The sequence below is a fragment of the Sceloporus occidentalis genome, unplaced genomic scaffold (assembly GCF_023333645.1).
Source record: "Sceloporus occidentalis isolate IW3139 unplaced genomic scaffold, rSceOcc1.0.p SCAF_2, whole genome shotgun sequence".
In the NCBI taxonomy this organism is placed as follows: Eukaryota; Metazoa; Chordata; class Lepidosauria; order Squamata; family Phrynosomatidae; genus Sceloporus; species Sceloporus occidentalis.
The window spans coordinates 111286571-111314511 of record NW_028316982.1 but is presented as its reverse complement, the minus strand read 5'-3'; the positions used below and the strand labels follow the sequence as shown (position 1 = coordinate 111314511).

At 38.7% G+C, this 27941-nt stretch overlaps 1 protein-coding gene across 8 annotated transcripts in view; it reads right to left on the bottom strand.

Moving 5' to 3' along the window:
- Positions 1-27941, bottom strand: part of LDB3 (LIM domain binding 3) — a 191317-nt gene that overhangs the window by 64125 nt on the left and 99251 nt on the right. For 5 of the 8 annotated variants that reach the window (XM_089510600.1, XM_089510599.1, XM_089510602.1 and 2 more), the window contains 4 exons: positions 26199-26274; positions 12916-12938; positions 8510-8713; positions 5043-5057 (listed from right to left, as the gene is read on the bottom strand). In XM_089510600.1, the coding sequence (XP_089366726.1) occupies positions 5043-5057; positions 8510-8713; positions 12916-12938; positions 26199-26274 (318 nt within the window). Of the gene's footprint in view, positions 1-5042; positions 5058-8509; positions 8714-12915; positions 12939-20285; positions 20693-26198; positions 26275-27941 lie in introns of all 8 variants that reach the window. The other 3 variants (XM_089510601.1, XM_089510605.1, XM_089510606.1) reach the window with 2 other exon arrangements.

Genomic DNA, 27941 nt, shown 5'->3' with positions numbered 1-27941 from the left:
ATTTGAAGAGAGAAATAATTAGAAATGTCCCCTGTAATCATCATCATCAGTAGCATCATGATCAACTCCTCCATTTTCTAGTTAGAAATGATCTGCAGAGGGACTATATTCTGCCACATTGGGTCAATGGATCAACAAGATAGGCTATAAAGTCACCAAGTCATCCGTTTAAATGGCTTGAGGTCATGCCAAATAGCAACATAATTAGAAGTACAGATAAACTATAAAAATTAAAAATCATGAAAGGATAACTCTTGATTCCAATGTATCACTTATGATTTTTCACTTTGCTGCTGGCAAAAGGAACCACATGTATGCATCTTTATGTGAGTCCAATGCTTAGGCAGCCACTACAATGGTATAGCAGAGGGCATGTTTTTCATTGTGATTTTTCTGGTCCAAATCCAATTGCTAGTCCCAGAGTAGGCCCATTAAATCAATGAGTATTATTATTAATGAATTACCAAATTCCAATTGGGATTACATATTAGGCCACAGATTGGCCCCACTTCTTTTGAATCCAATAGCACCTGCTGTTTTCCTCTTCCTACTATGCATTATTGAAGGAGCATAAAGCACTGTTTGGCTACAATATACATATTTCTATTGAATAATGGATAAGATTTGCATACTGGAGTAATAAACACTGCTGTGATCAACATCAAGAACCAAACAGCAAGATGATGGGCACTGAACAATAAACCTAATAGAAATAGCCTCAAGGACACTGGTAGTAGATTCTGACCATCGTTTAACTTGAGTGTTTTTGCCTTTGTATCATGACAGTGTTCCTAGTAACAGGCTGAAATATTTGTTTTTAAAATTTTATTAACAGACTGACATAATAAACAGAAAGGGGCCACTTAAATAGGTAGGTAATTTTTTGTAGAACTTCAGCTAAAGCCCTTAAAGCCTATAGATTATTACCTCCTAAATTCTATTGGATGCATTTTCCACCTTTATAAATTTTTACAGAGCTGTTTTGTGATTCATTACATATATCAGTACTTGGCATTTTCACAGTATTTGGTCTTCATACCACAATCTTATCCATATGAGTGTAGACTTTTTTGTCAGCTTGATGTGACCACACAAAAAAACCCTTCATTTTTGTGCTTGTATGTTTGCCTGCAATGATACCATAGCATGATGTTTTATGCTTAGAAACTGGCATGAACCATCTCAAGGATTATTAGGTTGTGTAGCAAATATATCATTGCCTATCATGAGCACTTTACCAATCGCAGATACTACTTACTGCTGTTTGAACTTGATTTTAACTTCTCAGTTGTCTCTTGACATGCACTGTGAGCTCAACCAAGGAATTAAAAATATCTCTTTTATCACTAGAAGCACTGGGTCATACATGTGAAAGGTTACCTTTAGCATAATTCAAGTGGCAGATTAAATTAATAGGTATTAACTTATTTTTGTTTCATCAAAATAGTTAGACATTCAGATAAAAATCTAGTTAATTGCCTCCCCATATCTGCCCATTGCCTACTTTACCCACAATGGCATCAGTCAACATTGCAAAGCCATGCCTTTTCAGTGGTAGCACCCAGCCACTAAATCACTCCCCTACGCATAATTCAAGAGAAACAATTATTTTCCTTGCCCCGTTTTATACTGTTGTTGGTCTGTGTATGTGTCTGTTTTGTTATTGTGAAACTATTTTAAAACTTTATTGGGCTGTATTATAATACTATAATTGTATGCAGTTAGACATGTTATTATATTAAGCAATATATCAGTGTCATCAATGAATGAATAAATCAATTAAAAAATCTCTGTGAAAAAGATCACCAACAAACCTCTTAGAACAAGAACCCATTTGGGTTCTGCTTCCTGCTTGCAGTCTATTTATTGTTCAGTGAATCATGTAAGAGCTATGTCTTAGCCTTACAGGTGTTGATGGACTCTAACGCCCTCCGTTCCCAACCAGAATATTTAATTGGTTAGAGATTATGGCATGTGTGGTCCAACAACATCTGGATGACCATGGTTCTCTATCTTGTGCCAAAGCCCATTCAATCTCACATTCTTTGCCCAAAAGTGGTGAGAAAGATATTTCTGGAAGCTCATGAGCAGACTGTGAATGTGGGAGCCTTTACCTAGTCACTTACCTCCTTTTGGTATACTATTGTTATAATTTACATGGCAGATAGCGGGGAAAGAACAACATGTGCAATAGAGATGCATTCATATGTCTTCTGCCATATACCCACTCTGGTTATCAGTACTTCCAGTATCAGTAATTCCTAACTCCCCTATCAAAAATTCTGAAATTATGACCTGCATTATACATTTAAACTTCAGGGTTGAGATTTAGAGTCTAAATGCAACTGCTAGCCCCATCCTCAGCAGATACATTGAATCAATTGAGGAATGGTAAGTCAACACTTATATAAAACCCACCCTGGCCAGGACTAGCAGTTGGATTTAGGGCTTTATTTCCATAAAATCATCTTATCAATCCTTTCATATATGAAGCCTTAATCACTACTTTGGTTCAGTCTTTGTAACTCAGCATAATTGAACATAAACTCTAACAGGTTTTTTTGAAGGTCAGGTAGCAGATTAGGTCTTTGGACATAGTCTGTGGACACATGATGCATCCACCATATTGAATCTAAACAGAATTGGGTTGGAATGGGGACTGTCATATACTGTATGGTTTTATGAGTTTTGGTGGAAAAACAAGAGTGATATAAAAACCTAAAAACACGTAGGTTTTTTAAAAATTAATATTATATTCTGAAAACTACTTGGCCTGTCCCATTAAAAAGAACATCTAGAAGCTAATGGATGAATTCTAAAATGCTGAATATACATTTGACTCAAGCTTGATATGAGGACAGTTGATGTTTTACATGTCACATTAAGACCACTTAGGCCAAGCAAACCTACAAGCCTGCCAATGAACTTAGAAGGGAAAAGATGATATGTATTACATAGAAAGCACAGTATGAGGTCAAGTGGGAGAAATACCCTCTGCAAGTAAGACATCAGGAAATTAAAAAAGGAGAAAGAACAAATGTTCTTTAGACTTAACAGCACAACAAAGGAAGCACATTTGCAGAATTCCTCTTAGTACAATATATATTTAGAGAGAGAAATATTGCACTGGTCTGAACAAAGCCCAGCTCTCATGTGAAACTTTATATGGCAGAAATGGTATTTGAACATGCATGCATGTGTGGAACTTGCATTTTGTACTTAAAAACGCAGAGAAACATTATGACAGATATGCCTTTCAGCAGTAACAGAGCATTAAAGTTTCTCTAAATGAAAAACAATTTTAATAGTTATTTCAACACCTTTCAAAGTTTTATACACAAAATGAAATGGTATTGTTCTCAATACATATTTCACTGGAGCAGAAACATGAACTCAGGAGCTCTCCTTTTGTCTTTTCCATCTCTGCTGGGCTTTCTTTTGCTGATGCTGTATGGGTAGAAATACTGCACTACACTGCTATAGCACTATTATTGCACTTTAACTTTTATGGCTGCCTCCTGTGGAATCCTGGGATTTGCACTTTAAGGAGATCATTTAGAATTCTCAGCCAGAGAACTCTCAGGCCTCACTAAACTACAAACCCCAGAATTCCACAAGAGGCATCCATAGCAATAAAAGCAGAATAATAGTGCTATAACAGTCTTGTGTGGTGAAAGGAATGAAATTATAAGTCTTGATTTCAGCAGGATTGCTCCACATGACTGAGACTCGAAACAGAAGGGCAGATGGGGGTGGCTTCCAGCCACTCTGTGGGCATGGTGTTTACACAATGCATGTTCCCAGAGCACCCTGAATCTGCCCTGAGCTGCCCCAAGGCCACCTCCAGAAGGAGCGGATATTTTCTGAGCCTATTTGGGGCTGTGAGAAGAGGTGTCATTGGGGCTGTGCCATATATTTACCATGGACCTAGGGCAATTAGGCTTGGAGTGGCTTCTAGCCACTTCTTCATGAATGTCTATTTCACCCCTAAGTCTGCATACAACCAGGATTATTATTGCATCTCTTAGTGCATTTTCCACAAACAGCCAACACGTATGAATCAGATACAACTTTTCATAGACTTCAGTCTGAACAACTGAATGCTCTTTAAAGAAGAAAATGCTCGTCTTGCAGACTAGACGGCAGATTAACCCTGATCTTTCTCTCTGATATAATAGGTTCTTTTTTTAATGGTAAAACATTCCAATTGGAATCCCATCTTCAGCTTGAAGTGGTGCTGTTCAGAAAAAAGCTGCACTACAATACAGTTGTTTGTGTAAATCACAGTTAAGGTTACAACCCCAAGAACACATTGGTGAATCCTTTTGAAATCAACAAAGCTTAAATAATTGTAGATGTGTTTTTTGGTGGAATTCCATTGTAAACCTAGCTGAGGTTTTCTGGAACATGCAATGTCTTCTTCTGCTGTCGGAAAAGAGCTGCTGAACCAAAGGTTTGATCTACAATGATAATCGCTTTGGTAGGTCCCACTGAAGTACCACTCCCATATCACTGGTCCAGCTGAGAAATAAACTGAATTGGTGAGAGGAAATAGCAAGCTCCTTCCTCTTTATCAGGCACATAATGTATATACAATGCAGATGGACTGTCAGACATGTAGATCGCCACTTTGTGTACTTCTTCCTCTGCAAAAGGGTGAAGTTAATGCAAATTGGGCACTTGCATGATTATAAGGTCAGGTGGAGCATGTATACCAATTTTATACATTATACTGTATAAATTATGGAAGGGGCTGGTTATTACTCACTCCCCAGTCATATAATCAATTGTTGGTTTGGTTAATATTATTTTGGTTTTGGTTTGATTAATATCATCAGAATTATACATGCTCAACAGTGGAAATGTTTTTAACTCTTATGAGTTGGGTTTGCAACGCCTAGTTTAGTGCTTGATACATGTGGAAATATCTATAAAATGTATAAAATCTGAAAGAAGTGTACCATATGTAAAAGAAATAATAAGATAATTTTATACTCTGCACTTCTTTCATTATATAGAGTTGGAAATATAAGTCTACTTACGCCAATGGAGATTCACTGTGAGTCATACGATCAAAACCCAACAATGAGCATTGAGCGTTTGGGGTCCACCGTTATGGAGAGTTGGGATGTGCACAACAGAGCAACGTTAGTATGGGAAATTAACGAAAACCCAAATGGAATGTGTAAAGGGGGGAAAAAAGAGAAAAAAAGACATTATCAATAAAAGGAGCACAAGGGAGCAAATTAACACATTAGCAACTGGAATAAGCTTGGAGAATATCAGCTCTAAGCAAGTTGTTAAAGGCATAGCAGCAATCTTGCTGTTCTGTAGCCGCGAGTATATTCAAAGTTTTCTACTTCACATATAAAGCAATAGTAAGAGATCACATACATAGCAAGAGAACTGTACTTGTATACCAAATAAAGCCAGTTGAGGTCCTGTAGTTATACAACTGAGATTAATATCGTAAATCCAATGCTGCTCAAAGTGGTGTGGGCTATTGCTGGTCTGCAAGCCATCAGCTATCGGTCTGTGGCAAGCTTCCAGGAAAGAACAATAATAGTGGCACAAAGATAGTAATGTGGCACAAATACGATAACTGGCACGGTGGCACACTGGAGATAGAAATGACAGTCCACCACATCAGATAGTTCAAAAAGCACTATCCTAATCAATGCAGGCAGCTATCTGGCCTTTTGCAAAGCATTTCCAATTTCACATATTAATCTGGAATAAACATGGAATGTATTGTCTGTGTGTATAAGGGGAGAGTGAAAGGGAGAAGAAGGAGGAGAAACTGACGTTCCCAACCTTGATACCAATAATCCAATCTTTGGGAAAAGCAATTCAATGTGCCATTTGCCTGTCATTTTTGCCTAAATCATGAATTCCAAATAATCAAACACTGTTACTTAATTCAGCATCCAAATAAGTTTGCTATATAGAAGCATGCAGTCAACCTACCACATTTATGAGTCTGAGTTTTGTGGATTTGATTATTCGTGGATTATTTGCTACTGCTGCCCTAATGACATTTTTAATGGGGACTGCAAACCTCATAAAACTGAGAGACTGTGAATATGCAGTGAGACTTGTCAGTCCCTAAATATGCTGTAGGGCAATTGTGATGGCAGTGGCAAGTCCCACTAGCTGCCCCCTTCTGCCTTGCAAAGGAATCCCACCGCCTCAAAGGCATCCACAGTGGGCTGAATCTGCAGATCATACTTTTTGTTTATATTAAATATGGTTGGGTGGATGAGGTAGAGTTATTTTTGGTTTTTCCACATTTGTGGGGGTCCTGAGCCTCTAACTCCAGAGAATATGGTGGGCTGAGTGCATTTAGTTTTGTGTAGGGAAATGCTATATTATTCTCTTAATAGAGTGGTTCCCAAACCTTGGTACTCCAGAGATTTTGGACTTCATCTCCCCGAATTCTTGACTGTTGGCTAAGGTGGCCAAGGCTTCACGGAAATGAAGTCTCAAACACCTGGAGGACCTAAGTTTGGGAACCACTGTACGAATACATGGGGAACTGTGGCTCCAGATATCATAGCCTGCTGTTTCTCACATATGTTATGATCCAAAAATGGATTTGTTTTGCACTGTACAGAAGCACTGCACATTGTGCACCAGAATGTAAACTGGAATGTTCTTGCAGGTTCTATACCTCTCAAAGTGAATTTAAATATGTATAGATTGCTAGCAGACAGCCACCCTCCGTGTATGTATGCGTGTCTGTGTGTACTCTACTGCAACAGTCTCCTGATAGCATTTAGAAGTATCCAGGCTTTTGTTTATCCTTGAAATAATTTTTTATTTAGAAAACAGCATTAGCATTGTTTCGTTTTTGCTTTGTAAAAAAACCAAGATTTAAATCAATGCTGAATTGGAACAAGAATAAATTGTTACTAATGTCAGCAACCCCCAATCTCTTTAGAAAACCGGTGAGAACTCCACTTCATCTCTCATATCTGTCATATGATACACAGATTTCAAAAAAGAGAAGGAATGTTAAAGATATATCACTGCATGGCTCATTTTCCTGGCTTAGCTTCCATTTTCCATGTCAAAAGAGAAAGGAGTTTGTGTTATGGGTTTTTGTAAACTGTATGTAACCAATGGTAATTCATCAGAATACAGTGAAAGTGCAAAGAATAATCTCTCTCACACACAATTATAGACAATTTTTAAAATAAAAAACACCCTTGTTCACTTTTTAAAATAAAAAACACACACCCTTGTTTTCTAATTTATGAAGCACTACCTTTTTTATGGCTCAATCTTTATTCACGCTTTAAAACATATACCCTTCTTTATGTTCTTTAAAAAGATAATCCAAATACTGCCTAGTGCAAATTTTTAAAAATCAATCCTTACGTCTTCTCCCTTCCCATAAACTTGGATTATTTGTCCTGCTTTATTCTGGATTTTCCCTGTGGAATATATTTAGAAGCAAGCTCTGTGACAGGCTTTATAATATATATATTTAAATGTTCTGTATGGTATGGGAGTACAAGTTTTCTATTCTTTAATTCTTATATCTGTGAATGAGAACTTTCTGATGTTTTCTCCCCCGATGGGCAACATTATGAGAGTTTTTGTACATTTCTGATGTTTTTACATTACATTTTTGGCAAACTTTTTGTGAAGGCTTGTTTCCGCAAAACATTGTTTATTATTCAAAATGCAGTATTTTTGCACAAAATCTACCAGAGTTATTTTTTCTTATGGCTGTCAATGATGGAGGGGGCAAAGCTGGTCTCTTTATCCCATCACAGGGGTGAAAAATCCTGTTAAGGATGAAACAATTTGCAAACATTTTTGACTGCCCCAGTACACTGTTTTAGGAAGCCATGAGGATAAAGGGTGTCTATAAATTTCAAAATACTCAAATCATAAACACTGTAAAATGGTGTGTGTTCCGCCATTTCCCTCTACATTGAGATGGCAAAGTGTGATTTAAAGTACAACATGGAAATAGGTAGCCAAAGGCCTTCTCATGCTTGTGCTTTTCCATCTCCCCACAACTCCTTCCCCATATATCTCTTACCGTCTAAGAAACACACTCAAGAGGGACTTGATGGCAGACTCAATTTTGCATGTAGGGCTGCTATCAGAGCTTGGCAAAGTTAACCATTTTAGACAGGAGATTCTGGGAACAACATTCCCAAGCTCTGTACAATGACACCATAACTGGTTTGGCATGAGTTAAATCTATTAACGCGTTAGCACTATCTATCATTGCTCTGACAGATATGAGGAGGGTGATATCTATTTAGACAGTCTTCAGCTTAGAGAGGGGATATGGTAGAAATATGATAAATAAATAAAGAATTATTGAGTTATCATTGCAATCAAGTTTTCTGTTCTGTCTTCCTAGAATTAGTCATTCCATCATATTACCACTCAATGGCACCCAGTAGACTGCTCAAAACAATAGGATGTTGGAAGGGACTATGTGGCATGCAAAGTGGAGGGCTGGTGCACACAAAGGAAACCATCTTACCCAGCAAGTTCACCGCCCTGGGCCTGGGCCTGGCCTGCAATGGCGTCCATGATAGCGTCCTGAGAATACATGCTGATCGGGGTGTTATACTGGGCGTGAATGATGGTGGCCTTGCCACCTGGCCCTTTCACCTCAATGGGTTTGTGCGTAGATAGAGCAGAATCCTTCAGGACATTGGGGTTGAAACGCTCCACGTACTCCGTGCTGGGATGGGAAAGGGGAGGAATAGTGAAGTTTCAGAAAGTGAGGGGAAAAAGGAGAAAAGGACACAGAAGGGATGTTGAAAGAATAGGAAGATGCAAGTGCAGTGTATCATCCAGAGGCATCGTCATAAACACGCAAAGCTTTGGGTCAGACAAATGCTAGTGACAGGCGCCATTAAAGAAGCGGCAGAAATGACAAGGCTCACAACTGGTCCAGAGAATGCAGTCAGTGTTTATGTCACTAGAAAAAGGAAATCATTAATGACTGATACTGTCAATAAGGGTCTTTCCACAGTATTGTTTTTTGGTAAAATAAATGCATATTCTACAGATGGTGTTTTCCCTTGAGCTCATGCCTTTGAGGAAGAAATATTGCAATATCCCACCAGCATTCCAAACGCAATGTATTTGTATCTGAGAAAATGAGTTTCTTTCTTCAGATAACACTTCTACTGCTATTGTGATTGCTACGGAAATTACAGTCGTGTAAATGTTATGGGTAGCTATTGCCTTGTCTCTGTAATGCAATTAATGGTGGAAACTGTAGCTTCTATCACATGTTTGCATCATTTTAAACTCTCCCTTAACATTTATTGTTTGCTTGGTTGTTCTAAAAAAATCTTTAGGGCTTACATTCTGCTGCTCATGTCTAGCAATATGTTTTTTTCTGTGAAGAAGAAAAGTGAAGATGTCCTAATTTTCACTACCTTATCATTTTATGAACTGGGTGCTTAATATTTGAGTAAAAATTATACTGGCTTCATTCCCACTACAGAATAAACCAGTTTTTGAGTTGATTCAATGAAGCAATTTAGCACCAAATAGATGCTAATTGGAGCAGTGATCAAACCTCATCCATTTCAATTTAATCCACTTTGTGTTCACATTCATAAGTGAATCGATTCAACATGCAGTTGCGTCATAGGGCTGACTGTGCCACAGGGAACCGATTCAGATCTGCAGCTCATTTACACTAGTGCTGAATCAATTCATTGCAAAAGACACAGGTAATTCAGCGGATCTTGAAGAAGTGCTTTAAATGGATTTAGCATTGGGTCCCCCTTCACAAACCATGTCAGGGAATCGGCACAAGTGAAAACAAGGGTCATTTAAACTGGTTCATATCTGCTTGCAAACCATTTTATTATGTAGTGGGAATGAAGCCACCATCTTTCACACCTGTGCTCGAATTCCATAAAGTGATGGGTGTGTGTTTTAATATGAGATTAATAAATAGACAAATATTATTGTCCTTGCAGCAAGACTGCCTCCCCATCAATTATATATAGATGATCTATCATACTCAAAGCATTGGGTGGGAGCTTTTGGGAGTGTCTGTGCTTGTGTCTAAGATAAACAATAATCCATCAGGTGTTTTTGCTGTTTAAATACACAAATAATGTGTATGCTTATGATATTCCTTGCATCCTTAGGTTGCCCTCAAACTCCTCAGCTAACGTTCTATGAACAAAATATTCACCCCTTGACTTCTATGTATAGATACATATGGCAAGAGTTAGTTCTAGCTTTTTGCTCCTGTGATAATAAGTCATCTCATTATCAGAGCCCTCATTATCAGAGCAACTGCTCAATGAGATGACCAGTTGGGCAGAAGCATTAGGATTCAAGATCCTTCTCAGCATAGTTTATGAAAAGCTTGAGAAAGGACCATGAGGCAGACTAGAGTTTAACAAAGGGACTCCTGAATCAAGGTGCTCCTGTCCACCTGGGGAGCCGGTGAAGGCTAGACAAAGGAGTTCAGACTCCTAGCTACCCCATGAACATAAAGGACTATAAATCCCATCTGATCTGTGAGTAGACTAGGATAATGTATTAGTTGGTCACATCAGGGTTTTTTGTTTTTGTTTTACTTTTCCTGGCTTATCTGAAATTATCAAATATGTCTGTAAACTGTAATTCTTAAGTGTGCCTGAAGGAAAAGTTGGTCCTTCATGTAAAGAAATGTCCTTTTGCTATGGAAATTTCTTACTTAGAATAAAACCATTTTCTGTAAAAAAAAAATACTCTGTTTCTCACACTCCTCTTTCACGTGCCTTTTTTCCGTTTCAACCCTTCACCAGGATTAGGGGAAGGAAAGAAATATCTCTGCAGCATCAGAGATGGGAAGTGCAAGTGGAATTCCCACAACATCCGATTGCATTGCTATAAAGGGTGAACTCAAATCAATGCATGGTTGCAGTAGTTTGTTGGGACAGGTGCTCTCCAGAGGTCCCATTCTGCTTGGCAAATGCAGGAAGAGGGGATATCAGAAGCCTGACAGCTCCTGTCTCTAAGGCGCTGTATAGACCGCCACTTTGTGCCGGCCTGTACACACGGTGAGGGCTGAGCGTCTGCACTCTCAAAGCCCTTACCACACTGCTGAGGCACCATTTTGGCATACGCCCATCCACACAACACATGCCAGGTGAAGCACCCAAATAGCACAACATGGAACAGGGATTATCCAGGATGCAAAAAGAAGCTTTCCGGAGGCTGCAGCATGTGGTTGCTGTGGCCTGAATCTGGGGCAAACCGGGGTGGCATCCCGCCGGCTGTCTGTATAGCCCCTAAGTTAGAAAAAAGAGCTTCCAAATGGGAAATTCCTTACTCATCCAAAGTGTTACCAACTCAAATATATTGTGTAGCCATTTAACTTGTTGTCCTGAACAGAGGTTTTTTTTTTTTTTTTTGGTGGGTAGAGCATATTGTGGGAGTGGCAGTAGGAGAAGACAGAAAATATGGTGGGAAAACAGAAGATGGTTACAAATAAAAGAGACTATCATCCAGACCCACTTGAAAATGCTGTGACTAATTAGATTACGGCACTACACTTTAATAGAGCTGCTATTCCACTATAACTGCTCTGGCTGCCTCCTGTTGCATTCTGAGATTTGCAGTTCAGGAAGCGGCATACAGAATTCTCAGCCAGAAAGCTCTTATCTTAGGCCTCACTGAATTACAAGCCTCGGAATGCAACAGGAGGCAACTAGAGCAGTAAAAGTGGAATAGTAGCACTATCAGAACGTAGTGCATTAATGTGGTAAGGCAAGGCAATTGAATGAATAACAGCTTGTCTGGAATTGCCCAGGCTTAGGAAAGCAGAAACATGCTAGCTAGTTATGAATTAGTTTAGGACCTAATCTGAACCTTTCCTATGAAAAGATAATGGATGGGATGCAATATAAGAGAGGAAAACGAGGAGGATCCAACCTAGTTACTCCATGAGCAGAAGGAGCTTTTGTTCATGAAAGAGGAGTGGCATTTAAGGAAAAATGCATCTCTCTTCTCTCTCTCCATTCATAAGGAGATGTGCATGCTATTTTGAAAACTCCCAAGGTTTTTGTTTGTTTGTTTGTTTTAAAAAAATCAACAGGTATAGCTTTTCCTGTTACTACAGCAATGTGACAGAAGAAGCTGCACATGGGGAGTATTTGCCTTCTTCAGAGCTTGTGAAGGACCAGGAACTCCTGGGATATAAAGTTATTCATTTATAACAGTAGAAATAATGACTCAAACAAAATACTGCATGCACAGATGGAGTAAACAGACACTCGCCATGACATGAGCACATCAACATGCAAAACAAATGAAAGATGTATATTTATGTAACACTTGCCTTTGAGCCAGTTCACAAGTTAGCCTCTCAGTGAGGTACCTCATGAACAGAAGGCTCCACACACTCTGAAATGGCCTCTGGTTTTGAGAGCCATTGCAGGCATCCAGTAACTGGAATGTTTCTTCTCAGCCCAGTCATGCTCACCACAAAGAAAAGAACACAGCAACCCACTTACCATAGGCTACAAGGAGATGGAGACACCCATATTAGCTGCAAGATGCCTTTATTATCAATTCTTGCAGCCACCTTAGACTTAAGAAGACCTTCTGGCAACCACTACAGGTTTACAGAGGTCTTCCGACAAACATTTGCATGGTCACAAGAAGTCTTTCTAGGCAAAATAGTACATTTGCAGTGACATCAAAGACATTATGTCTGATGCATAAGGTGAAAGAGGAGGGCTGTTCTTTGAACAACCACCAGTGGAATGCATTCGTAGTATTTTATGCCTGTCACACCAATGAGCTCTTTGGAAGTACATTCCACTTGCAAGCACACACAGAAGGAACAAACAGGCTTGTCATGCTATCCCCAAGGAAGGGGGAAACGGCCAAGCATGTAACACTGACACACTGCTTAATACTAACTTGGCAACAGTGTTGGCTATAACCTGGGGGAAAGAAAGAAACAACAAAAAATCAGACCAATAGATTTGTGCTGCTATTTGCTTTTTAAAATAGCATGAGGCTAGTAAGTATTAATGAGGGTTTATAAAGCTTTTACAAACTCTCCTGCAAATAGGAACAGAAAAAGCAACTGTTATGTCCAAAATCCCATACTGTGATTAAGAGAGGGAAAATGTGGGGATTATAATTTATCCAGTGGGATTTATTGAAGTACTGTGACATTTTGTTCCAACTTGGATGCCTTGCAAATGCACAGAGCAAGAAAACAGGACTATTTGGAAACTGCTACTGAAACAGGAGATGAATCAAAGAGATGCAATTATTTTTCTGTAGATGCTAAACAGTCTAGGATTATATGCTATTCTTTCTCACACAGTACTCTTCTCCTGCAGCATGTGGCTAGAACCAGATGTACCGGTTTATATTTGGCTCCTGAACAACCAAAACAATATATATATATATATACACACACACACACACACACACACACACACACACACGCGCGCATGGGGACAGTATTAAGACAGCCTGCAGTGCTGTGTCACACTCTGGCATCACATCATGTGCAGCCAGAAAAAGGGTATGACGTTGTAAAATGACAGTTCTCAGTATTCCCTGAGTTCCATAAATGAAGTAATAATAATACTTGTATAATAATAATAATAATAATAATAATAATAATAATAATAATTTATTTATATTCCACTTTTTCCTGAGGGAATCAAAGCGGATTACAGAACAAAATAGCAATAAAATACAGTATACAGTAAAATTTTCATTTCTAAAAAAGTACCCTACCCCAACTCCCCTCCCAGTTCATAAAAATAACAACTAAAAAAAGAAAAGAAAAAGGCAATAGCAATATAAGTAACAATATAAATTAAAAGATTTAAAGTAAAATAAAAAATAAAAAGTTGGTTAAAATTAAAGGTGGTTTGAAGCGGGACATCTATCTTCTAGGGGTAGATGGGGAGCTATCACTATCAGTGACAGGAAGAGGAGGCTAGTCTGGAAAGGCCTGCTGGAAGAGATCCGTCTTAACAGCCTTTTTAATTGTATTCATTTATATCACACCTTTCTCCCAATAATGGGACTCTTGACAAAAATGACTGCTGATTCTTCTAGTAATTTAAAAGCAGAAGATCAGGGACAGACCAATATTGCCTCTCCAAAGCTGCTATTTGCACTTCAAGCACCCACTGGCATCAATGCAAATAGCAGCTCTGAAGCAGCATTTGGGGGGGGGGGGTTGGGACCATAGTAGGGAGAAAAAGAGTTACACCCCCCCCAAAAAAAGTCATGAAGCTGAAAAACATCTGCATATTAGCATCCATACAACTGACATGCATGTTTAATTTGATCTTTGGTTAAAGTATCTCCCTTCTGTCTTCCTTACATACATGTCACAGCAAGCAATGAAAACAAAGAGCAGAGTAGACCCATACTATCAATTATTCAATGGTGGGTCGATATATAGATGAATCTAATGGATTTAACTGATCCACTCTAGTCAAGACTAAAAGAGAATTTAGCCCTCAGTGAGTATTATCTAAAATAGAACACAATCTACTACTCAATTATGCTTTAGATTATTCATCCATCCATTTCAGAGCTGATGCCAGACAACGTCATTTCTGTGCCTGCTTGGGATTAGACTGTGGAAATGAGAGACAGAGCTAAGTATCATCAATATATATTTATGGCACTTCATCTTAACTCCCCAATGATCTGTCCCAGTACAGTGGGTATCCTAGTACCTGGTATCCACTGGAGTTTGGTTCCAGGACTCCGCCCCCATGGATACCAAAATCTGTGGGTGTTCAAGTGTCATTAAAGCCAATGGCATAGTAAAATGGTGCCTTTTATATAATATGTCAAAATCAAAGTTTGCTGTTTGAAATGTATATATACTTTTAATATTTTCAAACTGTGGATGGTTGACTCCATGGATAAGGAATCTGTAGATACAGATGGCTCAATATATACAGTGGATCCTTGTTATACGCTGGGGTTTGGTTCCAAGATCCCCCGTGGATAACAAAATCCATGGATGCTCAAGTCCCATTAAATATAATGACATAGCAAAATGGAAAAAAAATTGGAAAATCAAGGTTTGATATTTGAAATTTATACTTTTTTTGAAGATTTTCAAACCGTGGATGCTTGAATCTGTGTATAAAAAATCCGTGTATAAGAAGGGCCGACTGTAGTTTTAGTTATATATTCAAAGCATGAAAGAGAAAAATTTATTTTGCATACAGACCAAATGCTGCAACGTAGAATAGCAGTCTCTCAGCACCATCTGCTGGGCCTCACTGAGCAAGAATGAATGGAATCACTCAAAACTACCAACCCATAAATCAGTTCTGGACACAAAATCATGTCAGGAAGACCAGCCTAGCTTTATTCTAAGACTCTGTTAAAATCCAGACTGGAATGGATGCAAATAATCCAATCAATCTCCACAGTTGGAAGTATTCCAACTATTAACCCCACAACTGTATAAATATGCTTTATACCTGAGCATTTATTTTCACTCTGTACTGCATCTGAAGAAATGGGTTTATATCCACCAAAGCTCATGCTAAAATAAAAACCAGCTAATCTTAACAAATCCTGTCACATTTCTTTTTCCTTTCCTCCCTCCTCTTTCCTTCTCCTTTTTTATAACGCAAGGGTTTGATATAGTCTGTTACACACTATAGGATTATCTCCAGGACTAAATTCAAGTAGACTTGTTTTATTGCTTTTTTCAGAGCCTTATTTCCTCTAATTGACATCTAACATAACCGTAAGTACATAACAGTAAGTACAAGTAAAACATTGAGTTTTCACTCACTAGGGAGTTGCAGCCAAGGTTTGCTGCTCTTCAGAGTGTGTAGAGAGGTACAGATGTTTTAACATGTTTGTCCCGTTCACACTTGTTATATTTTTAAGTGCACATGAAAACATTTAAGTGGAGTTCAGTAAAACATGTATTGAACTGCTGCTTGACAAGGAGCTGATCTTCTGAGTGGCAATTTCATCATCAGACAGCCCTTAGGCCATCTGCTACTTTCTCTGCAGGAAACGGAATGGAATCTGAACTGTCAGGGATCAGAAGACACCGTCATGCATACTTCCTGCAACCCTATTATAGTTATAGTTACTGTGTGCATTTTAATTGCCAATCGATTCAACCATGGCTGGATACAGGTGTGATATTTAAGTATACTGTACACAAATATTCTCTGCTGGTTGCTTCCTAAGTTTCTATGGGTAAGGGAGGAAAGGAAAGGAATTCCTCTCCCCTCACAAACTAGTGAGTCACATTTTCTTGCAGTCGGATTCATTGGGACAAACAATTAAAGGCTTCCAAGCCAACACCTAATTAAACAACCTAGTTTTTTGCTCTTCAGTTTCTCACACTGAAGAATATTATCCCACCAGTTTTGTAAACCCGGATTTAATCCAAATATATCAGCCAGTTAAGAGAAACTCACAGAGATATATTAAGAACAAGTTGTAGTTCGTAAGCAGATCAGTGATTCTACATCCATTTTAGGAATGTGCAGAACAGCTGGGCATCTGCTTACAGAGAAACATGGTGTAATAGTATCATTTTCTGAAGTGGTTGCTGTTGGCTGTACTAATCCTCTCAGCTATGCCCATGCACGTAAAACAATATTTTAAAGTACAGCATAAGCCTTTAGTAATATACCCTTGAATAAAAGGGAAGAGCCACTACTTCTGTGATTGGGATTTCAAAAGACATTCCAGACAGAATGTAAACAATGAAAAGACTGCACATTCCCATAGTTCTGGAGGTGGGTTTGATCTCTTTCCACTATTTTCCTTTCTAAGTATACTACGTTTTACTGTATGTCACACAATAACATGGTCTTCAGAGAAGCTGACAGAAAAACTTGTACAAACCATGATGAGTAAAGATTAAAACTGTTTTAATATTTTTGTATTAGCTAAGGGCAATGTGTCTATCTAAAAACTGGCACATAACACCTTGGAGGTAGAGGGTAATGAAGGCAGTCGAGTTATGATGGTGGTCAGTCCTTCATATTTAAGAAATAAATACAGTTTGCAATAATAATAATAATAATAATAATAATAATAATAATAATAAATCTTTAAATAAAACAACAACATTGAGCCAGATTCTGATGTGACATCGGTTTCATATTACAGCAATTCTAATGGTAATTATCATTTATAATGAAGAGTGCTGTTGATTAACAAATGGAAACCAAGATATAAAGAGGATTATCTTCAATATTTATAGCTATTATCGTATTAAAGAACTGATATTCTGCCTAGATGGAAACTGTCAAATATTCTTCCTTTTCCTGCAAACCCAAAGTTCTGATGCTTACTGAGCAATTTCTACTGGATTTTAGGGTTTTCAAAATCAGGAGACATTTCATGCTCTTCATCATAATTAATAACCCAATTTAAGAGAGTATGCTTAAAGGAGGAGGTAGTGAACTAGAGCAAAATCCTTTTCTGCATTAGCAATGCAGTTCTTGGATTCTAGGGATTATTGGGTGCTCCTATCACCAACAACTATGGATAAAATATGAATTCAAAATGAAACATTTAAGATATGGAAATACAAATTCAGAATTGGCACTCAAAATTTTAGTGTGAAGATACAAATTTTCACTTGGCCTGAAAGATATAAAATTATTTAAATGCCAAAGTAGAACCATATCAATTGCACATTTACTTGTAAGCATAACCAACCTGACCTCTCAGGGGCTGTACAGACTACCCATAAAGGAGTGACTTGCAGCCACCTTCATCTTCACCAAATTGGGGCTATAGCAACCATATGCTACAGTCCTGATCTGGCCTTTCCAGGGTGCAAAAAGGAGCCGCAGGGTGCAAAAAGGAGCCACAAAAAGTGGCTCCTTTTTGTGCCCTGGAAAGGGCACCATAATGCTGGTGCTGTGGCTTTATGGTACTCCTTTGGTGCTGTGTCATGTGGACACAGCGCCAGAGGAGTGTCATGACACTGCATGCCTTAGGGTGCACCCTAAGAATTGGGGGCATGTGTCATGCGGCCTTCATGGCTGGTCTGCACCCCCCCAAAGTTTCCAGTACCCATGGCTACTCAATTTATTTTTGCAGAGGTTCCTTTAAGCACCTCCCCATGGCTTATAAATACAACAAAATCAATCAATAAAATAATAATTTGCTGCAGATGGCCATTCATCCTGCTTAGACTACTGGATATTATGCTCAACACCTCAGTTTTAGGTCACCCCATTTTCTTAGAATACCATATGGCACACATTGCTCATGATGAAATTTTGATGAAATACACACAAAGTAATAAGGAATACAGTACACAGATATTGGTAGAGTCCCCCTTCCCAATCAGGTGACTTGGCAATCATCTCATATTTCATTTCCACATGGAAATGCAATGTTAAGGATCTAGCATACATTGGGATCAGGGGTAAACATGATTTTTGCTGAAGAATTCCTGAATCCCTACTGTGGATCCCTTAAACAATACTGAGAGTTGTGTCACATATTTCTAGGCCAGGGCTCATACTTGTTTGTACTGGGCCTTGATATCAGGCCATATGAACTGTGGGTGTAGTGGTGCTTAAACTTTGGTACTCCAAATGTTTTGGACCTCAACTCACAGAATTCCTGATTATTCAGCATGCTGGTTTGGGATTCTGGGAGTTAAGTCTAAAACATACTTGAGGATCAAAAGTTAAGAGTCAGTATTTTAGACTACACACAACACAGCACAGTTCTGGGTTGCAGGTGGTGGTTAGTTGTGAAGAATGCATTACATTTCAGGGAAAGATAACCATAGTTATTGGTATCTTCACTGAAGACATCTGATAAGTTTCCAAGACTACTTAGCTTTTCTCAAAACTTTGCTAGAAAATTACTAGTAATGCTAATATCTGGAGGAAACTTCTCATTGCACAGTCACCATCTTCCTATTCCATGTAATGTCTTTATTTACACAGTATTACAGTCACCAAGACACTGCCATAAACGTAACATAGAAATAATCTCTGGTTCCAGAAGACTAAAACAATCAGCTTCAGCTAATCACAAACTAAAGTAAGATAGGAAGCAATAATAGAAAAGCATAATTTCAAAATCACTAATCAATACAACCAGAAATGTACCTTCATGAACCCCAAATATGTTGTTAATTTAATGTCAGTTGCTGAGGGACGTGGGTTTAAATAGCATTGTGATGGCAGGCAAAAGTCCCTCGATCTTTGTGCATATATGGAGGGCATAACAACAAGGGATAACACTTTTTAACAAACCAAACGTTGGCCCCATACAGTCAGGCCAAAATAAAGCCACTTCAGATCACTTTGGAGATATGTTGTTTAAATGATGCATGCATCCTAACAGTACGGAAGCTGCGCCAAGGCCATGATCCAGTCCTAAGAACAGGAGCATAGCTTTGGCGCAGAGCCCAGACTCTTAGGATGCATGCATCATTTAAACAGCATACCTCCAAAGTGAACCGAAGCAGCTTTATTTGGGCAGTCTGTATGGGGCCAATGACTATCTGGTACCCAGACAAATCCGTACCTGAGACCCAGAAACCTTTTTAGAAATACCAATGCAATGACTAGGTTGGTGGAGTAACCTTGGAGTTTGGGAAGATGTCATACAGGAGTAACAGAGCACACTTCAAAGGTCTCTAGTTTTAGCTTCAGAAGATCCTCATAGGCCTGCAGTATGAGCAAAATCCACCCATTTCAAAACAGTCTTAAAACAGACTTGTTTTAAAACTGAACTGATCAAATAATTGTGCCTCAGTCTCCATTGAACCTATTTATAAGTCGCTCTCTATGATGGTAAAGCAAGCAATTTTACATTTGACACACTTTGTGCCTTCAGAATAGTTATAATTATTTTCTGTTTTAGAATTTGACTGCACTAGGATAGCCAATGTCATATTTAGTCATATTCTGCAGAGAGTCAGAGGGCAGCATCAAGCAAAAGTCCAATGGCTATTTCAAGAGTAGTGAGTTCAAAAACCTATGTTTTTCAAGATTTTTTTTTAATAAAGGAAGATATTAGCCAATGCTAAGAAACAGCATACGTCTGATTATCTTGGAATGCTTGATGTGACTACAACCATTATGCCTTGTCTGTAAGCTTCTCAAGGATACCTAGCTGATCACTGTTGATCTAAAAGGACTCAGCAAGGTAAGTTTCTACATTCCATATTTAATCATGATTCAGGACAAACGGACTTTGTGTAGAATGCTTCCAATTGGCCATACCCATTCACCAAACTAGCCAGAATACATGATCACAAAACAAGTTTATTGTTTACATACCCGCTAAGAAGTCCAGCTTTTGAAGCCTTTTGCGTGAGACTTAATTTATGCATTTCAGCCATCTCCCTGAGAGTCTCTGCTGAGTAAAGACCAATGGGGTTGTTATATTGCCTTGCCGGGCTCAGCTGGTGCTTAGGGCTACTGCCATCTGTAAAGACTGAACTTGTTTTTGACCCTAGGTCACTTTTTGCTGGTGAGAGATCAGGTGTCACAGAGTGAGAGGACATGGAAGATCTAATGGTAGAAGTCTTTAGGAAGGAAGAACTATGTGATAGAGTGGTCTCTTGTTTGCTGAGGTAGCCTGCGTATACTCCATTGCCTGCTAAAATGCTACTCATGGGCCCAGCCGATGTGCTAGTTAGAGGACTGAAGTTTGCTTGGTTGCCATTGACTTCCAGAACAGTATCCTGTAGAAGCAAACATGCAAACCAAAGAAAGAAGAAAGAGAGAGAGAGAGAAAGAGGGAGAGAGAGAAAAAGACAATCATAGAACACATGCAAAATAAAAAGATCTCTAGCGCTGGCATTCTGCACATATTGGTAAGGTTGCCAACCTTTATAAAACTATATTGGTCCTCTGATATATCAGGGAGCAGAATCTAACATCTCAGGAGTGAAACCAGGTTAGATTCTGACCAAATCCAGAGATTTTAGATACTAGTAGCCATTATTGGCAATCTGGCTTTACACATATGGTAATCATTTGACAGAAGCACATCATTTTATTGATCAAATTAATTAAATGCTCTCAGTTGGCAACCCAGCACACCAGAAATTTGCCACAAGACAGCTAAGCATTTGCAGTAGTCAAACAAAAGTATTAATTTCATCTCTTCCCAAATCTGCACATTTGGGGATGTGTATCAATAAAACATCTCATCCAAGCCATGGCCAATATCAGTTACTGTACACATCATTTGATAATCAGACTCAATGGTGCACTTGCTGTAGTAGGAAAGGCAGCAGATTCTTAAAAGAAATCTGAATCTCTGGATGGCAGCTATTTCCATCTCCCACATATGCATCCATTTATGGTGTTAGTATCTGGAAAGGCAAGGGCTAAGATTTCTGTAATCCCGCCACTTATTATTACTCTCAAAATTAAGCGTCATGGTCAACAGAGGCCAATGTTCATGCTACTCAAGGCCGTGCAATACGGTTAGCAAAATAGGAAGCAGAGAGGAATCTATTAATAGACTCTGTCTTTGTACATAACTTGCATTGGGATAAGTGGGCTAAAGCCATGTACAGTACAGCAATCTCCACTCCAAGCTGGTAGTTCTACACTAATCACTCCCAGCATTCATTTCCCTGAAGAGGTAAAAAGCTGTTCTCAGACATCTTTTCCATAATTTATTTCTTGCTAATTTGTTCAAATTGCAGAAGAAAATGGAAAGGCTGATACATTTGCAAAATCCACCACAAACCAGGACAAAAGCATAACATGGAAGGAGAAAATATAATGATGGAAGGGGCTCAAGCAGGTGGCTCATAGACGCCACACTAACTAGCCACTGGGTATATTTTGATTTGGAAAGGTTTAATGACAACACACAACACCTTAGAGAACAAATGCTGCAATAGCAACATTTTCGCTTAGAAAATGCCCTGGGGTCTAATAATCATAGGGTAGGCTCACTGAGAATGAGTCCTAGAGAATCCAGGAAAGAGAAGCAGCAACACTTATTTAAGTTCACAAGCAGTAGGGAACGGGAATGAATGGCAGAGTTGGATGATAAGCAGCAATACTACACTACACTTGATCTTAGCCAAAAGGCCAAGAAGGGATAAGCAGCAATAAGAACAGTAAAGGAATCATTGTCAGAATGGTGGTGGTGGTGGTGGTGGGGATTCAGTCTGTGTTCCATGGGTTGTGTACCCTTGCGCCCAAGTTACCTGATAATTTCAGCTGGAGATGCCAGAGACTGAGCATGAGACCTTCTATATAGAAACATGAGTGCTGCCACCAACTATCTTCCTTCCCTATATCTTTCTCATCCCTATGTCTTTCTCTCCCTGTGTATCTTTTGGGATTACAAAAATGATATCCATTTTTGAAGCTAGTGTAACTTTTCGACTGGCCAGAAGAGGAGGCTGTTATCCTGTGCATTGGGTTTCATCTCTGGAGACACATTACTGTCACCTTGCTGGAAGAGTTTATTTTATGGCAGAGATGAAACTGGTCTTTTGTGCTGTGGCTTTAACAACATTTTGATACATGAAAAATACCGAAAATTGCTGGGATTTAATTTTCTCTATGATGCAATGCTGATCATATAAATAGAGAGCAAGACACTTCCTTTCAGTCCCCTATCACACCATTTACTTTTTTCCCTATAGTTTTCTGAATGAAGGTTTAAATTCTTTTTATACGGCTAATATGAACTTATGTTTACCATTTAGGGCTGGGACAAGGAAGGAGAAAGTATGAGAAAATGTCTGAGATTAAAAATGGGTGCACATCTGAGCAAACTGAGAGGTACAGTTATTTGGATCGTCTACTGCAACCTCCCCCAACCTGTTCTGAACAACTATGTCCATCGTTCCCATCTAGCATGGCCATGAAAATCGAGTCTATTCACATATAGCGAAAGAGAGAAGTCAGTTATGCTCACAAATCAGCTTTTCCATAAGCAATGGGCTTCTTCGCTCCTGATAATCCCCACTCATGGGAACTGATCTGCTATCCATTGTGTGCGTCTCCTGCACTGATGTTACATTGCTTTCACAGAGCACAAACCGTTAAATGTCCATTATCTGTCACTTCAGGTTCAATTACCCACATATATGCTGATATTAAGAATGGTTTTACTCTAAAGAATGGCAGCGTTGGTCTTTTTCCAGCAAGCACAAGCAAAGAAGGACTGTCTTTTAAAGATGAACATATTCATTGTACCCAGATTGTTGGGGGCAAGTAGCTTACAGTTGTAAACCGCTTAGACACTGCTAGTGTGGTATGAAGCGGTATTTAAATGAAGCTGTTTGTTTATTTATTGTGGCAAATCTCTGCTTCATCACAGTAAGAAGCAACAGTGAAGATAGACATACAAGACACCAATGGGTAGTAGGGGCAGGCGAGCAGGGAAATTGTTTTGCAAGGTGAGATTTTAAAAATGACCAGGCACATATTAAACATGGAAAGTCTTAATTTTTGATTAATTTTTAATGAAGAAATACTACTACCTGGTCTATCACTAATGGAGTAGAAATAAAACTGAGTGATAGGGGAAGATCAGGGAAGGAAAGGGAAATATTATTTTTTTCACTAACTATATTTGATGCATGAGAGAGTTACTTGTGCATCTGAGTCAAACATGAATCATGTGAGTCAAAGGTACAGCTAAGAAAGCTCTGTTGAGAATCATCTTCTAAGTACCTTGGCCACAACGCTTAACTCATGTCTTGGCTCCTGCACTCTTAACACCTGCCTCGCTAAGATACGGGGACGACACTGACTTTGGATTGTATCACTTCAGATTTCATTTAGACAAATCACACAGTTGAATGCTTCCCTATGGGAGAGGTAGATTGGGTGTGTGTGTGTGTGTGTGGCACAAATAAGTAGTTATTAAGGTAAGCCAGACTAAAATTAATGTTCTTGTAATTTTGTAATTTTTTTTAAATGAAGAAGCCAAACTTTATTGAATCATTTGTACTACCTTTGTTTCTAGTCAGCTCACATCCGTGGGGGCTGGTTTTACCTTTCATCTATATACCCTTCCTATGTTAGCATCCCAAGGAAAAAATGCAGATGCTGTGAATATCAACTTTTCCACACTGCAGAAATAAAGCAGCTAGATGCCACTTTAATGATCATGGCTCCATCCTGTGGATTCTTGGGATTTCTAATTTGGTGGGGTATTCTACCTGGTCTGTCAAGTCTGGTACCTCACCAAACTACAAATCCCGGGATTCCGTAGGATAATCAATATAGTTAAAGTGGTGTCAAACCGCTTTATTTCTGCAGAATGGATGCACTTATGACACCATCATTGTCCTTCCTCTGCATGTCTTTTTTTTAAAACTATGTTGCTTGATGAAGAAGCCTGTGAGGTGTGAAATCTAGTGTGATGCATTTTGCGGCTTTGGTTGGCCTAATATCACTACAAGATGAATTTTGGATATTGAGGTTTAAAAAATCAGTATGGCTACCTCTGCAGCCTAATCCTCTACAACACTTCAGAAATTTTGTATATGTTTTTAAATACAGTCCTCTTCCAGACTTCATAGGTTTTGCACTGTAGCCGCTTGGATTTTACTGGTTGTTGTAATCTCTATATCCACTCTTTTGGAAGGCTGTATGTAGCAATTTCTTGGAACTCCATAGTGCTCTTCCAAAATGGTTTTGGAATTGCAGGAGAGATTAGTTTGCTGGGATGATCCTATAGTCTGAAAAGCAAAATTTCTCTTCTGATGTGTGTGTGTGTGTGTGTGTGTGTGTGGTTTTTTTTTAAATTTAAGTTATAATGGAAAAGTGCCATTTTACTGATGCACTATAGCACTGTAACTAAAGTGTGTGTGTGGGGGGGGGGGGGGAGAACAGAGTAGAAAAGAAGGATCCTGTTTTGTTCCAATATGTCTTGGAATTAACAAGAAACGCAGTGGAAGGTGGGAATCAAATGTTGCGGTTCATAACAGGAATTGCTAGAAAGTAGCCCAGGATAACAGAAACTTCATTTGGGTTTATTTTTTTAAAAACACAACACCTTCTGAAAACTACAGCAACAGTTACTGCAACCTTCTGACATGTCTGTCCTGTCTCGGGGAACCCATAGAGAAGCATTCAGACATGTCTTCACAAACTTGAAGAGTGGTACAATGCAGGAACAACTGTAATTGTAAAAACATACTGTATGTCATCTAGAGCCATTAATCAATACATCACTGAGCATTTTCTATGGTTTCATTAAAAATGGATTAGAATTTACATAAATGAAGTGCCCTCAGCTGCATTCTATTGTTATTTCTTACATCTTATTCACCTGACAGGCATATGCTGGATGCAAGGAACTCTGGTTAAAAGAATAATAATCCTGATAGGATCCCCTAAGATGCTAAAGAAAAACAGGAAGCCTTTCCATCCCTGAAAACAAATGAGCATACGTTTTTTAACTTGCCTCTTTCATATTTAGTGTTGTTAATGACCAATAACATTAACACTCTAACAGACTGAAGTAAAGCAAACCCCTTCTTACTCTTTCTCATCTACATAAAAATTGGCTAGTCTAGCTGCAACATAAGGCTGGCTTGCACTAGCTAATCTTAACAAATGTGTAAAGTGCTGAGCATTCCAAGATTTGGCTCATGGACACCGACTGGGAAGTTGCATTTGCACCACTGAATGAGAGCCATTAACGGTTGCTAACTTGTTTTTGCTGGAAAGGCTCCTGAACCTTTTAATAGAGGCCTAATTGGCAGATAGTCATCAGTTGAGTTATTTCCCAGCCAGGCGATGCATTACTGGGTGAAGCCTGTTATTAACCTAAGGCAGGCTCAGGGGGAAAAGATACCTGAAGGAGGAGGAGGAGGAAGACACAAACATACAATCTCTCTCTCTCTCTCTCTCTCTCAACACACACACACACACACACTAGTAAAACCAGAGATCTTTTATTTTATTTATCTTTCTTCACCATTTTTCTCTGTCTCAAAATGATGGAGGCTATTCTATACTATAGAATAAGAGCATATGAATTCTCTTTCTGTGTGTAGGTCAGAGATAGGGGTTCTCTGGAATCACGATCCTATCTTCGTGGCAACTCTGTTCCCATAGGAGTGCCAAGTGAGATATGTAGTCTGGACATGCTAAATAACTTTGATCTAATTTCTTGCCTGTTTTTCATGCCTGTGCCCCTGAGAGGAGCATCAACAGAGGGGATGATGAATATCTCAAGACAAGTTGTAAAACACATACCTTTTGATGAGGGATCACAGGCATAGGAGAGTCAATTCTTGGGGTGGCTGTTGGAACTGGAGCTGGACGTTTTGATCTAGCATAATGCAAAAGGAAAAAGGTTACTGAGTAGCTGAGATGTTTTCTCTCTCCACATTCTTCAAATAACACTGTAAAAATTCTTATTCATATTACTATCCTCACTTTATTTTGCCATTGATTTGTATTTGTTCTACTCACAGAATCATAGAGTTAGAAGGAGACCCATGAGCCACTGAATCCAAACTACTGCTCAGTTCAGAATCCTCAGCAGGTAGCTGTTCAGCCTCTTTTTGATGATGTTTAAAGAAAGACACCCCACCACCTCTCTAAGAACTGCTCTTACTGTAAAGAAGTTCCTTCTAATGTTCAATTGAAATCTACTCTCCCCCAACTCCAAACCTTTAGACCTTGGCCTTCCCTCTGATCCTACTCTCTCTTTCTCTTTCTCTCACACACTTATTATCTATATACTGTTGAGTGTGTGTTGTGTGCCTTCAAGTCATTTCTGACCTATGGCAACCCTAAAGCCTATCACAAGGTTTTCTAGTTTCCAAATACTAATATAATTGGTACATTTAAAGCCAGTTAGTACATTTTCAAAATCCTGAATAGCAACCATACATTTATGGAAAACCTTGTAAAATTTATAATTTAATTATTACTTTATATAAAATAGAGATTAAATTTGGTCAGCAATTATTTTGAAAACTGAAGACCAACTCTTTATCTAGCCTTTCATGAGTGTTGTCCAAGTAATCAAATGAAACCACACTAAGGAGTTTATCAAACGGGAGGAATTTCTCTTAAATTCAAATGAAAAGAAAGTCGGGCCAAAACGCATTCACTTAAAGTCACTGCTTTTGTGCAATTACGTGAATACGCATTGCATTCGAACTGGCTTCCCATTGCCTGAAAATAGCATGCCATTGCCCGAATTTGTGTGTGGCAGTCTATCATGCAATAACGTGAAACCACATAATTGCGTTCGGACTGACTTCCCGTTGCCCGAATTTGTGTGTAGTGGGTTATCATGCAATAACGTTAAACCCCATAATTGAGTTCAGATTGCCATCAGATTATACTTCCAATTCCCCTTGTCTGATAAACTTCTCTGACCAGCAGAATATTGTATTCTGACATTTATCTAATATCTGTAATACCCAGTAAGCCTTCATAGTCGCCATTTATGTTTGCTCAAATAATTGGTAGTGACTCAAAAGAGGATTTTTTTTAAAAAAAACCCAATAATATCCTTTGGCTGTCTTATTATCTTCTGCTATTCCTTTCAGAAGAAAAATCAAAAACTTTTATTGCAGTTTTTCATCCTGTTATGTACACAAAGTTCAGTTTTCATCTAAGTATGCAGCCTTTCAGTCCTGATCAAGATACCACTATATCATCCTGGGGTCAGCTCAAAGTGTCTATTCAGTTATGACCAAGCTAGATGGGAATTCATTCTGATGCTCTGCTTTTCATTTCGTTTCATTTCTCATATACAGTGTTTTGGGTTCAGCAGGGTGTGTGTGGGTGTGCACATGGAAAGGTTAGGAGCATGACAAATATTACTTTAGGATTTTTGGCCACAAACCTATATAAAGCTGTATAGAAGAATACAGTTTATCAAACAGATAATAGGTGATGAATATGTGGTATGTTTGCCACATGACAGAAGCAGTAGGGTTCCTGACATTTCAGGAGTTAGGGAAGCATATGGCTTATAAA